The 16,533-nt window shown below is 44.7% G+C and overlaps 1 protein-coding gene across 2 annotated transcripts; it reads left to right on the top strand.

The window, feature by feature from the left end:
* Window positions 1-1,442: 1,442 nt before the first annotated feature.
* On the top strand, window positions 1,443-11,457 carry tox4a (TOX high mobility group box family member 4 a). Of its 2 annotated transcripts, none has more exons than XM_080777201.1 (10): window positions 1,443-1,961; window positions 4,030-4,092; window positions 4,202-4,304; window positions 5,225-5,400; window positions 6,619-7,203; window positions 7,614-7,694; window positions 7,784-8,045; window positions 8,799-9,223; window positions 9,918-10,048; window positions 10,378-11,457. In XM_080777201.1, the coding sequence occupies exons 1-10, from the start codon at window positions 1,860-1,862 to the stop codon at window positions 10,433-10,435; spliced, it is 1,986 nt and encodes a 661-aa protein (XP_080633327.1). In that variant the 5' UTR covers window positions 1,443-1,859; the 3' UTR covers window positions 10,436-11,457. The 2 variants fall into 2 exon arrangements, with proteins under 2 accessions (XP_080633327.1, XP_080633326.1); XM_080777200.1 differs by having other exon boundaries at window positions 4,199-4,304.
* Window positions 11,458-16,533: the final 5,076 nt, after the last annotated feature.

Raw genomic sequence — 16,533 nt, 5'->3', positions numbered from 1 at the left:
CAGTGGCAGTGTTGGAAAGAGATATGGAGACGAGCTGTCAGAAGATGCTGAAGAGGGTCCCCATGGTGATGGAGAAGATGACCAGCAGGAACATGATGCTGAAGAGGGTCCCCATGACGACGGAGAAGATGACCAGCAGGAACACACTGCTGCCACTGCAAATGGAACTGCTGTCCGGATGACCTTAATTGAGAACCTTTTTGCCACTTAATTAGGGTGTGTATTATGTACACACAAGCCTAAAGCAAGGAGAACTTTTCTCTAGCAATCGGAAGAAAAAAAAATATTTTGTAATTATAATAATCACTTGTATCATGTAATATTTTCCTTGTGTGTACTGTACAGCCAATACAATGAGCGCTGGTCAATGCCTGTGTTTTGAGGAAGATAGGCTACTCTGAATGAAACATGTCAAAGAGTGTCCAATGTGTTCATTTATTGATAGTACACTACAACACACATCTGCAGATTAAGTAGCCAGCCAATGCAAATAAACAACGTCTGATGTGTACTGTACAAATGTACAGTATATATTTGTATATATATTGATAAAAGGCTATCTATTGTCTTCATACTCTTAAAAGAACAGTTGTCTTGTTTCCTAAATAAATAATTCAATTCAAATTCTGCTCATATTGATTGATTGAGTGAATGACGTATTAACAGTTTGGAGATTTACAGTACATTTCAGGCACAACTCAATATAAAAACGCATAGCCCACATCTAGCATTTATAATCCACACGAAAGCAAAACACAAAACTGTCTGGGACTGGGACTATCACAACCTGTCTCCTTGGGTGAAAAAGTTTTTAAACGTATTTACACCAAGTTAAAAAAAAAATCATTAGCCTACAATACTGTACCAACCATGAATCTATTTATTGCATTCTAAATGCAACGGCATTAGAGCTATGGGCCAGAGCTAATTAAAGAGTCATCCAAATAACATAAATTTTTTTTATTCATTTTGGATAATTCAATAAATTTCAATTATGCTTTAATATTTGGGCACATTTGGGTATGTTTTCCGTGCAAAGCTAATGCTTGGAATGGATTCAGAATCATGGAAAACCCCTAGTTTCGCACATGACACATACATGTTTCTTAAAGTATAATTAAATTGTTTTTGCCTTTTTGGTTTTTTTAATAGTAGCCTACTCCAACTTTCAACCCTTGAATTTACCATGAATGCAAAATGTATATAATATGCCTACTATTTTTTTAATTATATCATTTGGATTTGGATGACCCTAAGCCCTAAGGAAAGGAATCGGATCATAAAAACAATTTATTTTGGGTCAAATCTTAGATTGACTGACGTCACGTGAGTGCATACGAGAGCAATGTTTGTTTGTACTGTGGTCGATTGGTTCTGTCTGACTGTAGTCCTGTGTGTGATGATGATCGTCGATCGTTGATCCATCCAGGCAGCCAGGAGCCGCTCATTGTGGTGCACTGAGGCTCACGGGCCCAACTCACTCTGCTGCTAAATAAATCGCGCTTATGTTTGTTTATTTATTTAAAGTTTGTAGAACACCTTGTAGTGTGGTATATATCACCGTCAGCATACATTAACTCCGTTAACGTTACGCGTGGATCATAGCAACCTAAAAAGTGACCGTTACCGTGAAACGGGGGAGGTTGTTGTAACGGTTAGCTTTAGCTTAGTGCGCTAACTGACGCTAGCTCCCCTAGTACTATCTATCTATCCCACCTGTTTTAGCCTTTATAGCTGAAATGGATGAATAATAATAAAACATAGGTATCTTTATTAGTCTTTATAAGTGAACGTCGTTTGTGATAAGACCGCAGGGTTTCCAAACGTCTACAGTACAGAGGGCCTTTTTTTATTTAAGAATGGATCTGAATTTTTACTCCGACCTGTCTGATGGCTCGGGTCAAAATGTGGACTCGGAGTTCTTGGACACACAGCCGTACAGTGGATACTCTGAAAACAAGGTAACGTACAGTAAAGTACACTGACTGATCCATTATTTATTTATTCTGCACTTAAGCCACGGACCACTATTTGATGACATTTAGCCTCTCTCTCGGACCCAAAACTTGTCTTGACTTTAATATGTTCAAGATTTTGTCCACAATTCCATGCTGTGAGAGTCTGATAACGGTTGATCAAAATAACAATTATTTTACATTCTCCAATTGTGTAGACTTCTTGTAAGTACACACACACACACACACACACACACACACACACACACACACACACACACATTTTACTGTACATGTGTTTATTGATTAATTGAATGCCCTACCAACAGACATCAAAAAGTGTGACTCCTTCAAAACCGCCATAAAAGAGCAACACCAGAAATGCCCCCCAACTGTACATGTGTATTGCTACTAGACTAGTGTTGATGATGATTACAGTATATTATTCTACGCCATGTCTTTAAATGTCTGGGTGAATTGAACACACAGGAGCACAATGCAAACACGTCCTTTAAAGCTTTCTGTGCTGCCCTTTTAGCATCATTGTATAATCGTACCACTGTACTATTTGCAAACTGTTCTAAATGAAGCATTCAATTAAGAACAGCTCTGGGACCCCCAGGGGGTCATTGTTGATTGAGTCCCCTGCTAAATAATAATGTTTATTGTTTATCCCCACCAATATGGAATGTGAAGTTAAATGGAGAACATACTGTAGTACAAATGGCTATTTTCAGAAGAGTAGGGAATTCTGGACCAAATAACAGACAAATCACATCTTCACGATGGCAGATTTTCTTAGATTGGGGTCCTTTTGTGGCTTTGTGGCCTAATCAAATTAGCCCTTCGTTAAGTGCCTCCAACCTGTCCTTTTCCTATATATTATCAGTGAGGAGACGGGCAAGCTGTCCTCACCCATTTGAGATGCATGTTAAATTACAGGATTTATTTCTCCATATAAATAATCGATCATTTCAGTAGCAAGAGCATCAAAATGTCTTCTAAATCTAGTCAACCAGGCCTGCAGTAGGCTATGCACTGGACAAATGTCTTCTAAATCTAGTCAACCAGGCCTGCAGTAGGCTATGCACTGGACAAATGTCTTCTAAATCTAGTCAACCAGGCCTGCAGTAGGCTGAATGCACTGGACACATGTCTTCTAAATCTAGTCAACCAGGCCTGCAGTAGGCTGAATGCACTGGACACATGTCTTCTAAATCTAGTCAACCAGGCCTGCAGTAGGCTATGCACTGGACACATGTCTTCTAAATCTAGTCAACCAGGCCTGCAGTAAATTATGCACTGGACACATGTCTTCTAAATCTAGTCAACCAGACCTGCAGTAGGCTATGCACTGGACACATGTCTTCTACATCTAGTCAACCAGGCCTGCAGTAGGCTATGCACTGGACACATGTCTTCTAAATCTAGTCAACCAGGCCTGCAGTAGGTTATGCACTGGACACATGTCTTCTAAATCTAGTCAACCAGGCCTGCAGTAGGCTATGCACTGGACACATTTCTTCTAAATCTAGTCAACCAGGCCTGCAGTAGGCTATGCACTGGACAAAATGTGCATGACATTGTTTAAATAAACTAGAAATAGGAGGAAATGACAGAGGGATAAACAATATCCAACATCAACATTAACGACAGGAGTTTTCATGTTGCACGGTTTGTTGACACTGTTTTGCATGCATGGGACCCTAATGGAAACAAGACCGCAAGGTCTTTCTTCGGTGCTGTCCTTTTGGACCAATGCTGTGCTTGACTGTACCGTGTACCCTGTACTGTTTGCATCTTATTGTCTAATAAAATTATCAATCAATCAATCAAAAGACCACGGTCATTAGTATTATTGCCATCACCTGGGCGGCCTCAGTCATGTAACTTTCCTGACGTTAAGCTGCGTGTTGTTCAACAACACAGCCATGTAAAAAAACACTGACAGTTGTGAGGTGACGAAAAGCTTGTCCTGCATAGCAACAGTTGTTGATATATTTGTTTGCTAATGTTCATGCTCTCACACACACACACACACACACAGCATAATAACCCTCTTGTCGTCTTGTAGTTTCCAGGAAGCAACGAACATTACTTAACCATCAACGGAGCAGGTCACTTTCTCTCCGCCGAGGTGAGTGTTGAAACATATCGTCGAATACGACGGGTGGCGGGCGGCGCTCCACTCCCTTAACCAACCAGTGGCTGACCCCATGACTCTTTCTTTTCACCCCATTCAGCAGACATTCCATACCCCCAGCCTCGGGGATGAGGTGTTTGAGATCCCTCCCATCTCTCTGGACACCGTGACGCAGTGCTTCGATCAGCTGTCCGACGGGTCCGAAGGTACGCAGCATGGCGTAAAAGTAACTAAGTACTGTACTTAAGTTACTTAGCCCATTTTGACCCGAGATCAGATTCTAAAAAAAAAGCTATGTTTCTATGTCAGTCGTTCTTCGATTTTTCAAAAATAGCAGATCTACAAGCTCGTAGCGCGCCACCGAGTGGCGCGCTACGAGCTTGTAGATCTGCTATTTTTCAATAGCTAAATTACAACATAATGTTTAAAACACCAAAATGGGTTAAGTACAATTTGTGATCGTACTTGTACTTGTACTTGGGTATTTCCAGTTTCCAATACCTTTACTTCTACTCCACTACATCTCAGAGGCAAATATTGTGCTTTTACTCCACTACATTTATTTGAAAACTTTAGTTACTTTATTGATTTTGATTATTATTTCAAGCCCTATATAATGTCAGCATTGTGAGCTTGTTTTGTGAGCTTGTAGATTTGATATCTTCAAATGTTTTTGAGTGGTGCAACCACTCCAAGGAACAGCTTTGTCCGTATGGGACTATGTGACTATCTTTAGAGTACCAATGTTTAGAGTTGCACCACTCGCTTCAGACTGGTCTGATTTTATACAAACATTTGAAAACTTAAATGGGACATTCTGCACAATCACTACTTTTACTTTAGGTACTTTTAAGTACATTTTGACGCCAATACATTTGTACTTCTCCCTCAACGGCATTTTGAATTCCGGGGCTTTTTCTTGTAACGGACTACTTCTATATTGCAGTATTGATACTTTTACAATACTTTTACTTACTTAGGCCCGTCGCTCCCAGTGGAGCGTAGGCCATCTACGACTCTACTCCATCCAACACGGTTTTGGGCTGTCCTTTCTGCCTCCTGATACTTTTACTTGTGAGTAAATGAGAGTAAACTGAGAGTACTTTTCTTCCATCACTGACCTTAGGTACGGGCGGACCCTCGGGCTCGGGCAGCCTGGTCAGTAACCTGGTGGTGGGGGCCAACGACCCCTCCTTCGCCTCCACCTTCGTGAACGCCGGCGCCCAGGGCCTGGACCACATGAACCTAGGAGTGATGAGCCAGTCCTCTGGAGGAGGAGGTCTGCTCAGTTCCTCCGCCCTGGTGAGTCCCGCTTTGTGTGTGTGATGGTTGGTTGTTGGGTTTGGTTATGCTGGTGAGTCCCCCTTTGTGTGTGAAGGAGCCATTTCTGCCTGTGTGTGCCTTTAACCCGTTTGATGGGCGGGTTCACCATGGGGGGGGGGGGTGTGTCACACAGGATTGACATATAGAACACAGGTGCAACAAGCCAGGTTGAGTGGTTTGGAAGGTATGGGCACAACAGGCTAAGAGATCACACGGTTTTTACCGTATCATTGTATATTTGCATTATGAAGACTGCTGTAGGGTGATGTTCCCATTTATTGTACACTTTTTGTCATGCTCCAAACGATTTCTGTATAATGCATGTGCCCAGCCGAGAGGCAAAGTATAGTTTGAGCTTGCCTCTACAGTGTGTGTGATGGTTGTTGGGTTTGGTTTTTGGAAAACGTGCGTAAACCTCAATCAAGAGGTTGGTTGTTAAGGTGGTTGTTAAGGTGGTTGTTAAGGTGGTTGTTAAGGTGGTTGCACACTGGACAGGTTTTTCGGGAAAACCGATGGAGAAACGCCGCTAGAAATCCGAAAAAACGCGCTTGGCGTGTGGGGACCTTTTACTGTATGTTGTTGTTCAGAATCATCTTTATTGTCACGTCACAGTTTTACAGGTTAAAAAGTGGCTGCAATTTGTTTTCGTGCATATTATAATAATAATAAATAATAATATAATAGTGTTTACCAAGAAAATAAAGAAAGGGAGGAAGAGAGAGGGGGTGTCGGGGCATCTGGCACATTCCGTCTGAAATGCTTGGACTTGAAATAGTTAAATGCACAGCAGCATTAATTAACCGTGTTTTATAAATATTTATTTTATTTCACAATGTGTTTTAATGTGTAGTTCCATGAAGCTGCACATCACAACCACCACCACAGGGTTACGACATGACCTATTGACCTTACATATGACCTCTGGTCACAACTCACCACCTTACTTCCTCCTGAATTCTCCTCCTGTGCGCCGTGTTGAAATAATAGCTAGTTTTTTAAACCACGCCCTGAGGCCATGATTTCTCCCGTGGCCGAATGGAAACGCTGATAAGTGCGTACAGATTATAAACTGATCTCGGAGGGAAAAAAAACATGCATTAACCAACCAACCAATGACGGAGCCTCTGCTAATTGAACGGTCTTGGTCAGTTTGTCCTTTTGTCTTCTTCCCTCGTCCCTATTCCCATCCCTCTCCAGGAAATGGGCGGTTCCATGGCGTCGCACTTCAGGAGCTCCTCCCCCATGACCATAGACGTGGCGGACATAAACAACAGCCTCATGGGAAGCAGTCAGCTGACGACCATCGACCAATCGGAGCTGGGCCTGGGCCTGGCCGGGGGGCACATCTCTCTGTCCCGTGTGAAGTCAAACGAGCAGCCGCTGTCGGCCACGGCGTCTCCGGCCGGCTCCTTGCAGGACGAGGACATGGACTCTGGCTCGCTGTACCAGAGCGTCCTGGTGGACTCTCCCCTCCCTCTGACCACCACCTCCGTCCTCCCGCCCATGTCCTCCGCTCCCCCCAGCCTGTCCGCGGTCCCGCCTGCCGCCGCCAGAGGGAGAGGCGGGGGCAAGCCGTCCACCGTGTCCCCCGGCGCGGGGCCCAAGAAACCGGGGCGGAAGAAGAAGGACCCCAACGAGCCCCAGAAGCCCGTGTCGGCGTACGCCCTGTTCTTCAGGGACACGCAGGCCGCCATCAAGGGGCAGAACCCCAACGCCTCCTTTGGGGAAGTCTCCAAGATCGTGGCCTCCATGTGGGACAGCCTGGCCGAGGAGCAGAAGCAGGTAGAGAAGAATGACTACGGCTGACGCCTGCCTGTAGGAGTGTAAAGGCCTATTCATAGTCTGGATTTTCGACGGTGAGGTGACCACCGCTCCGGTGGTGAGGTGACCACCGCTCCGGTGGTGAGGTGACCACCGCTCCGGTGGTGAGGTGACCAGCGGAGCTGAAATAACGTTGAGCGGTGGCGAGTAAAAACAGAGAGAAGGGCTGGAGCGGTGGTGGTGGTGGTTTGCTCTTCACCGCGGCTCAGTGACGTCATGTTCTAGTTCGGTGGTCACCTAACCACCGAAAATCCAGACTATGTATGAGCCTTTAAGGGTGCCAGTAAGGGGTGTAAGATTTACAGAAGGTGAGATGAGAAATGTCATATCTTTTTTTTTTCTTTCTCTCTTTTCGTCCCATACCTCACTAGGTGTACAAGCGAAAGACGGAAATGGCCAAAAAAGATTATTTGAAACTCTTGGCAGCGTACAGAGCCAGCCAGCTGTCACAGGTACAGTGATCTTGTCCTCATGTTGGGGTGGGATGGTTTGCCCTCATGGAGTGCTCCCGTTGGTTACTCTTCTGTTTTGTCCCCCCCAGCCCTGCGGTGTGGTGGCTGACGCGGGCCCTTCGCTGCCCCCGGCCAACACGTCCTCCGTCGGCCTCCAGATGGGCCGCCTGTCGGCCTACAACCCCGACGAGAACACCATCACCAACATCTGTGCCTCCAACATCATCCTGGACGTGCCCGAGGTCACCACGAGGTCGCGCACCGGCGCCAAACCCGCCACGGTGCCCACCACCAGTCCGCCCCCCGCCACGCAAACCATCACCAAGATCATCATCTCCAACCACGGCGGAGGTTAGTTTATTTTTAGTTTAACCCATTCTGACCGGGCACCCATTTTGGTGTTAGCATCATGTTATGCTTTACCTATTGAAAAATAGCAGATCTACAAGCTCATATCGCGCCACCGAGTGGCGCGATACGAGCTTGTAGGTCTGCTATTTTTGAAAAATTCGAAGAACGACTGACATTTTTAGAATCTGATCTCAGGTCAGAATGGGTTGATCAGCCCAGTGTGTGTCCAGTGGGAAACCTCGTATGAATCTGATCTCAGGTCAGAATGGGTTAAAAACAATACAGTTTTGACAACTTGGTCAACAGGGTAGGTGACTACGTGGCATGAAAGGTTTGGGCTGAAGCCGAAGCTTATCTTGTCCACCTTTTATTACCAAAAAGAAAACAAAGAAGAATTCATTCGTTATCTAAGGAGTTCCTTAGATAACGAATGACCAAGCCTGGTAATTCAAGCCCTGCCTTGGTTGGCTCATGTCATGAGTTCCTATTTGCTACTCTGTAGGTCAGGTGGTGACGGTGCTGCCGTCTGGTTGGCTCATGTCATATAGTTCCTATGTGCTCCTGTAGGTCAGGTGGTGACGGTTCTGCCGTCTGGTTGGCTCATATAATTCCTATGTGCTCCTGTAGGTCAGGTGGTGACGGTTGCTGCCGTCTGGTTGGCTCATGTCATATAGTTCCCATCTGCTCCTGTAGGTCAGGTGGTGACGGTGCTGCCGTCTGGTTGGCTCATATAGTTCCTATGTGCTCCTATAGGTCAGGTGGTGACGGTGCTGCCGTCGGGGGTGCGCACGCTGCAGCCCCGCCTCCCCCCTCCGCTGCAGCAGATGCAGAGCGCCCCGCCGCCCCCGCGGCTCCAGCAGATGGCGCCGGCGCCTCCGCCGCCCCTGCTGGCTAAACCCGGCGGTGCGTCCATCGCCGCCGCCGCCACCTCTCCCCCGCCGCTCCAGATCAAAATAGTCCCCTCCTCGCTGCAGTGCGCCGAGGCCACGCCCATCATCGTGGCGAGCAGCACGGCGGCCAGCGGTGGCGGCGGCGTGGAGGTGTCGTCAGACCCCCGCTCCCCCAAGGCCATGCCGGCCATGGCCCTGCAGGGGGTGAAGGCTGTGGAGTCGCTCGGCAACACGGACGACGAGATGGAGGAGGAGGAGGAGGAAGAAGAAGAACTGCACTCGGAACAGGTAAAGAGCGAGAGGCCTGGCGGACGTGTTGATTTCGTCGACTAAAACTAAAATGAAAAATGTTCGTCGACTACCTTTTTTCACTGTTGAGAACACATAAAAACTAGACTACACTTGGTTGCATGCTGAAAATAGCCGTCGCAACGCGTTGTGAGCTTGTAGATCGGCTATTTTCAGCAAGTGTAAAAACAGTCATTACGACGGCATCAAGGCCCGCCAAAATACATTTGCAAAGTGGCAAAGTGGCGATAGTTTTAAGTGGGCAGAGGAACGTCGTTCAAAAACCTGAAAATATTGTATCTTTTGGACGACATCGGTCCGGTGATAGCCAATCAAATTCATGCGTTGCTTTGTTGACCCTCCATGTGGAATGGTGATACGTTTTTATTACATACGGTAATGACTGCAGGAACGCCACTGTTCGCCCGCTCTTAAAGCGTAGGGTGACGCTTCAAAGTTAACGTATTCGTATTTCGTAGATAATCTTTTCAGGAAATTAAGGAAACTGTGTTCTTCCAATGTAATTATTATTTAGTCACATGCTCTTGTTAAATATTTATAAAAGCCACAGATTTAAATGACCATTTTCAATGTTAGACATAAGTTTCCAACAATGTTAAAAATAGCTCATACTCATTTTGTGAGCTTGTAGATCAGTGGCTCAGCGTGTGGTCGTGTGGTGGTGTCCGTGCAGGTGCAGATGGAGCCGTATGAGTCCAGTGACCCGGGGGTGTGTGTTCGGGCCGGCTGTAACAACCCAGTGATAGACAGCGAGGACTGGGACAAGGAGTACTGCAGTAACGAATGTGTGGCCAATCACTGCAGGTGTGTGTGTGTGCTTGATTTGATTCAGATTATGAAAAATGTGTGTTGCTATATATAAATAATAGCCAAACAATCGGAGATCTACCGCCTACCACCGACATGCCTGGTGGTGACATTTGAATTCAGTGATTGGGCTAAAATAAACTGGATGGAAACCATTTTGGAAAATAATAACCTCTTCACAGAACCAAAGCGGAGACTTTAGGGCCTTCCTTCATGTGGGATGATGGTATATGAAGACATTTACATTCATAACATGTCCTCATGTCTGACTCTTGACCAATGCATTATCATCTATATTGACACCACCTCCTTGTTTTCCCCCACAGGGATATTTTTATGGCCTGGTGTTCCATCAGGAAGCACAACTTCGGGAAAGTCAAATGAGGAGCTCTGAGAAACCAGTCACAGAAATAACTGGACACCAAGTGTTTTCACAGGCATTGGACAGACAGACAGACCACAAGTTAGGACGTGTCACACGGGACCGAAAGCTTCCCACTGCCCTCTACTGACCAAAACGCTGCCTGTAACCCCCAGTAGGCTGTTCCATGTCGACACACTTTTTGTATATATTTTTGTCATAGTTTACAGGACTCTGTATGCTGATATTTTACATGTGCAGAGCATTCTAAGCTAAAGCAGCAAGTACATAAATCATGTAAATTGTTACGTTGTACATTGCTATTGCTTATTCTGTATGCAGTATATAAACGTTTGGTCAGGTATTATTTAAAACCCAGATTTTTTTTTTATATAACTGGATTTGGCCACAACTGGTCAGCACTGGTCTGTACAGAACCACACAGTGGACAGAGAGCAGGTGGGGGTCTCGGTGTGAAGCTCCACTGGATTCAAATGTTTTGCCTCCGAACTGGTTCGAAGCCGTCATGATTGATTATGATTATGATTATTATTATCAGACATGTTTGAGCTGGTTAAAGATGAGCATCGGATTTGGAGCCCCAGAATGCTGAGTGTAATCTTTAAAAGTCAACTAATTTCATGTGAACCAGTCCTTCAGCTCCCTCACCTGATCAAGACGGAGGCGTGACAAATGGCGGTGATGGACAAGTCGATTCTGCATTATTGTAAATCTCAAGCCTATTATTTGGACCCTATACCTCCCTCTTTCCCCCATTGGACAACTTTTCAGCCCTGTCGTCTTGTGGTTGCTTCTCATTGGTGCTTGCTGTGAGTGACGCCGTCCACTTGTCTGTCAGATTAGCACAAGATAAATGTACCACTGAACTGAGTGAACGGAGTGAGAGACAGACGGATATACTATATGTCTGAGAACATGTCTGATTAGTCATGGTTTCCACGTTGGGACTGCATACAAAACGTGAATTTCCTCTGCCTGGTAAAGTACGACTCCTTCCTGGTTGCTATTGGGGAGGTACGCACGTAGTGTAGGGGGGGGGGGGGGATTGTAAGAGAAGACGTGAAGCAGAGACAGAGTTATAGACAGAGTTACGACAACTCCGTTCACTTGACATAGACTTCTATTGGCAAATAGGGACAACCGGAAGTTTACGGAAGTCTATGGGCTCACGTGTGAGTACATGAACCACGTGACCGACCGGGCTGTTTTTTTTCCCCGGCCCCCTCGATGTCGCAACTCTGTCTATACTCTATGGCTCTGGCATGAAGGAAAGGCAACAAGCGTTTTGCCTTTTTCTTTTTGCTTTCAAGTTTGTTTAACTAATTTAGACCTGAAGACGATTCTACAAATGCCTTCCTAAATCCTGACAGTTTTCTGAAAAACCATTCTCAAACTATTTCATGTCAAGGACCCCCAGAGTTATCTGTATTTGGCCGCCGACCCCCATATGAAAATATGTAGTTCCATGGACGCCCAGAAGCAAAGATTTGAGTTAAAAAACGTTTGCTCTGGAAGAATACACATTTTCCTACAAGCTCGTAGCGCTGCACTCGGTGCTACGCTATGAGCTTGTAGATCTGCTATTTTCCAATAGCTAAAGTATAACATTACGTTTAAAACACCAAAAGGGGTTAAACACATTATTCTGTTGATCAGTATACGCTTTAATCCATTTATTTCATCGAGTGCCATTTATAACATAATGTTGAGTGTCAGTCCTTAACGTCTGACCGTGGCTATTTTGGCTATCCTTCAAGTTTAAAAAACCTTTATCATCACATCACCAGTGTTTCTAAAAAGTATTTAACAAAGTAAATGAGTTCTCCATAGCCTATATTTTAGCTAATATTTTGCTCGTACTGTTGGCTATGGAGAGCACAACAACCTATTTTCACTCAATCTTTTTTTGGGACACCATTATGCGACGAAGTATGAATTTAGCTTAACAGTAGGAAATTGTTACTCAAACATTTTGCCTCTGCTTTGGCAGACAGTATAATATTACAGTATAATACATGACTATTTTACAGGTGCCAACGGCGTTAATACATTTTGTTTTGTAGGAAGAAGATCCATTGTTAAAAGGTTTTGCCTTTTACTTTGTATTATTGGGATAGTTATCACAGTTTTTTTTTTTAGTTCGGTCAGTTTTTTGTATAAAAAAAGAAGTCTATGAACAGTCCTGTGTCAGAAAAATCAAGGATTGTTTGATGGTAACATTTTTTTTAAATAAATCTTTGAGCAATAAATGCTCAAACTAATTTATTGCACCTCTTGTGATTTCACAGGCAGATATGCTATTGCAACGATATCGACTACTACATTTAATAATCATACATCCAATTTATTTAGAGCTTTTCTCTATATTATTCAAAGTCGATTTAACATGAATTTTAGTCCTTCTAAGAGACGCGTTTCAGCTTGTAGATCTGCTATTTTCAGCATGCAACCAAAGTGTAAAATGACTTATACTGGATCTCTTGTCCAATAGGGACATTTTAGTCTAGTTTGTAATTGTTGACAAAATTGTCAGTATATTTAGTCTTAGTTTTAGTCATCATAGCTTAGTTTTCATTTAGTTTCCATTTAGTTTTCCATAGGCAGTCAATGAACATTTTTTGTCATAGTTTTAGTCGACAAAATCAACACTACTGGTTTCCAGGCTAAACTGTCCTTGTAATGTAATGTAACCTACATTAAACACAGACATACTGTAAATGCAGCCACAGTGCATGGCATTCAAAAAAAGAATGAAATTAATAGAAATTAACAATATATAATTTAGATATTGCCATATTGCTCATTTAGAGATGTCTACATTTGTCACAGTCACCGCTATCCTCCGCTTGTGCTTCAGCGCCACAGAGAGGACTTTCTTCTCGTTGTTGTGGTAGCTCGACAGCTGGCCCATGTCGTTGCAGGTGAGACTCCAGGACTGGGGCGTTCATTCCGAAGTTGCTGACGTCTCTGCTCTTGCGGTCGATGCTCTTGTAGGACACGGCGATGTCCCAGTATCCCTCTGCCTCCAGCTCCCAGGAGTGGGTCCCACTGGTCCCAGTATCCCTCTGCCTCCAGCTCCCAGGAGTGGGTCCCACTGGTCCCAGTATCCCTCTGCCTCCAGCTCCCAGGAGTGGGTCCCACTGGTCCCAGTATCCCTCTGCCTCCAGCTCCCAGGAGTGGGTTACACTGGTCCCAGTATCCCTCTGCCTCCAGCTCCCAGGAGTGGGTCTGCTCGCTGAGATACGACAGCTTGGTCTTCACCCTCTCCACCGTGTGGAGGTCAGGAGACACTTTGAGGTAGGCACTGGCAGTGTTCATATCCAGGGTGAGTACTGTGGTGCAGACACAAACACATTTACACTGGCAGTGTTCACATCCAGAGTGAGAGTACCTGTGTGTGGTGCAGAGTGCAGACACAAACACATTTACTCCGATTCATTGTTCATGTTATCTGAATGTGTTCCTTGGTATGCACAGAACTAAACCTTTTAGACATAGTTAGAAAGGTGCTGGAAGGTATGTAGAATGCCTCATTCTTTATAAAAAATCAATTGGTGTAGTGCCAAACCTCGATCACTAACAAAATGCATCATCGGTGGCCAACATTTATCAAATAAAAAAATATATACTTTTCCAACAACTTATTGATAAAGGCAAATTCTGAATTTTTTTCACTTTCCCTGATTACTGCTGACCCCTAGTGGCTGCTACATGTCTCCTCTGACAAACACCCTGCTGACCCACACAGGCACCCTTGACCAGCCTTATGTTGAACTAACTTCCTTTTCTGTCTTCTTTCAGTTTCCTGATGCAGTCCTTTATGTCCTTACATCCTGCAATTGTTCCTTCAAGTGAGTCGAAATGTTGGTCCGTGTAATCCTGTTTTACACACACACACACACACACACACACACACACACACACACACACACACACACACACACCATTACAGATTGTGAAAAATGCCACAGCTAGCATTCTATCTAGTACCAGCTGAGGGGATCATCCTGTATCATCATCATCCCCACACAAGTGGCCTGTTAAATCAGGATCAATCTGAGAAAACCCATCGTCAAAACATAAAGGAAAAACAGCGGCCCTCTTTTGACGTTAGTCCAACAGTCTGTCCCGAGAGAGACAGTGCCTGTTAGATCCTCAAAAACGTCACTTCTTTCTGTCCTGCATTGAAATGAAAGGTGACTGACTGCTTTCATCATTAAAGCCCATACAATTCTGAACCTGGTGAGGACAAATTTGCTATTTGCTATTTTATAACTTAAGTAATTTCTAAAACACACACGCATGCACGCGCTTGTGTGCACTCACACACACGCGCGCGCGCGCACACACACACACACACACACACACACACACACACACACACACACACACACACACACACACACACATACGCACACACACACTACGCAATTTATAGCAACTTGTATTTAGTCAACTTTGACATTTGAGGCCAGATTTTACAGCAACAATCAATAACTGAAATCAGCTGGATATGGGATGTCTTACAGATGTGGCGGTAAGGTCTCTACATTTACAAGAAACGGCATTGCTCATTCTACCTCCGCACATAACAGTAAAACTAAATTATTGTTCATACAACAACAGTGATTATACTGGCACTGATGAGATGAAACGTACAAGGATATTTCTCATAGCTAAATGATGAAGGATTGTGGTTGTTGTGAAGCGAGTCTATTTAAAGTATCAAATGGTGGTTCCGTGGCTCAAATGCCAAATAAATAATGGCAACCTCGGTATGAAAAGGGTTGAAAACCACTGCTCTATATAGAATGTAATGTTTTAATGTCTTAACCCATTTAGACCTGAGGACGATTCTACAAATGCCTTCTTCTAAATCATGACAGTTTTCTGAAAACCCCTATGTTTTTATTTCAAACTATTTCATGTCAAGGAGCCCCAGAATTATCTGTATTTGGCTGCCCACTCCCATCTGAAAATATGTAGTTCCAAGATTTGAGTTAAAAACTCAAAGAAACTCTGAAAGAATATATATTCTCTCTGGGCAGCAGTCACAGTACACCTTCTCGTTCTGTAAAAAGTTTGAGAGTTCTTTATTTGGACCCCTGGGCCTTTGCATGAAATGTGTGTTTTTCCAGAAGAGGTGGCTGTGACTTCTCTCAGACCAGACATGATCCTACTATCCAGGACCACAAAAACCATCTTGGTAGCAGAACTAACAGTGCCCTGGGAGGACAGACTAGGCATCTCTCACCAATTGAAGAAAGCCAAGTACCAGGATTTGATTGATGAGGCTCTTATCAAAGGATGGCACGCATCCCTATTCCCCATCGAAGTTGGCTGCCGTGGTTTCCCAGCAACATCAGTGCGCTACTTCCTGCAGAAGATCGGGTTGGATCCCAAGCAACTGAAGAAAGCCACTGGGGAGATAGCCACTGTAGCCGAGACCACATCAAGATGGATATGGCTGAAGAGAGCCCACAGTTGGAAGCCTGCAGGATCCTAGCCCCACTGACAACCAGTCAAGAAGCAGAAGGTATGCGGCCAGGTTCAGACCTGGCTCAGGGAGTAGGACGCCCCTGCCATGCATAGTCCCGAGTCCAGCTGCAGGGAGCGGCAGGGAGACGTCCCTGACCGCGGGCCCCACCATCCGGAGATGTTCTGGGATGAAAGGGGCGAAACATCAAGGAAGGATGGCTCCCAGCTGATGACCCTGACAGCTGGTACTCGCAATGCTCAGATCATCCATCCACGAGGATTACCAACACTTGTAACCTGCAACACCTGTAAGTAGCTCTAGCAGATTCTGCTTGTCGCAAAGCATCTTCAATGTTTACTTCACCTGTGCCCGTTTGGAGGCAAATATTGCATTGGCCTGTGTATAATTTAGCAAAACATAGTGAAATAATATAATATAATTGGTCTTGTCTTTCTGTTTTTTAACGTTCACTATGTATATTGACGGTGTGGACTCTCTGTATCGCTCAGGGAGCTGTTTTTATACATTTGTGGACAGGTATTTCGTATTTTGTTACATGGACACTTTATATACAATATTTGTGCAATATTTGTGCTTTTTCCCCCTGGTGGCCACATAGGG

Source organism: Protomyctophum bolini (assembly GCF_963924005.1).
Source record: "Protomyctophum bolini genome assembly, chromosome: 12".
In the NCBI taxonomy this organism is placed as follows: Eukaryota; Metazoa; Chordata; class Actinopteri; order Myctophiformes; family Myctophidae; genus Protomyctophum; species Protomyctophum bolini.
This window is presented reverse-complemented; position numbering and strand designations above follow the sequence as displayed.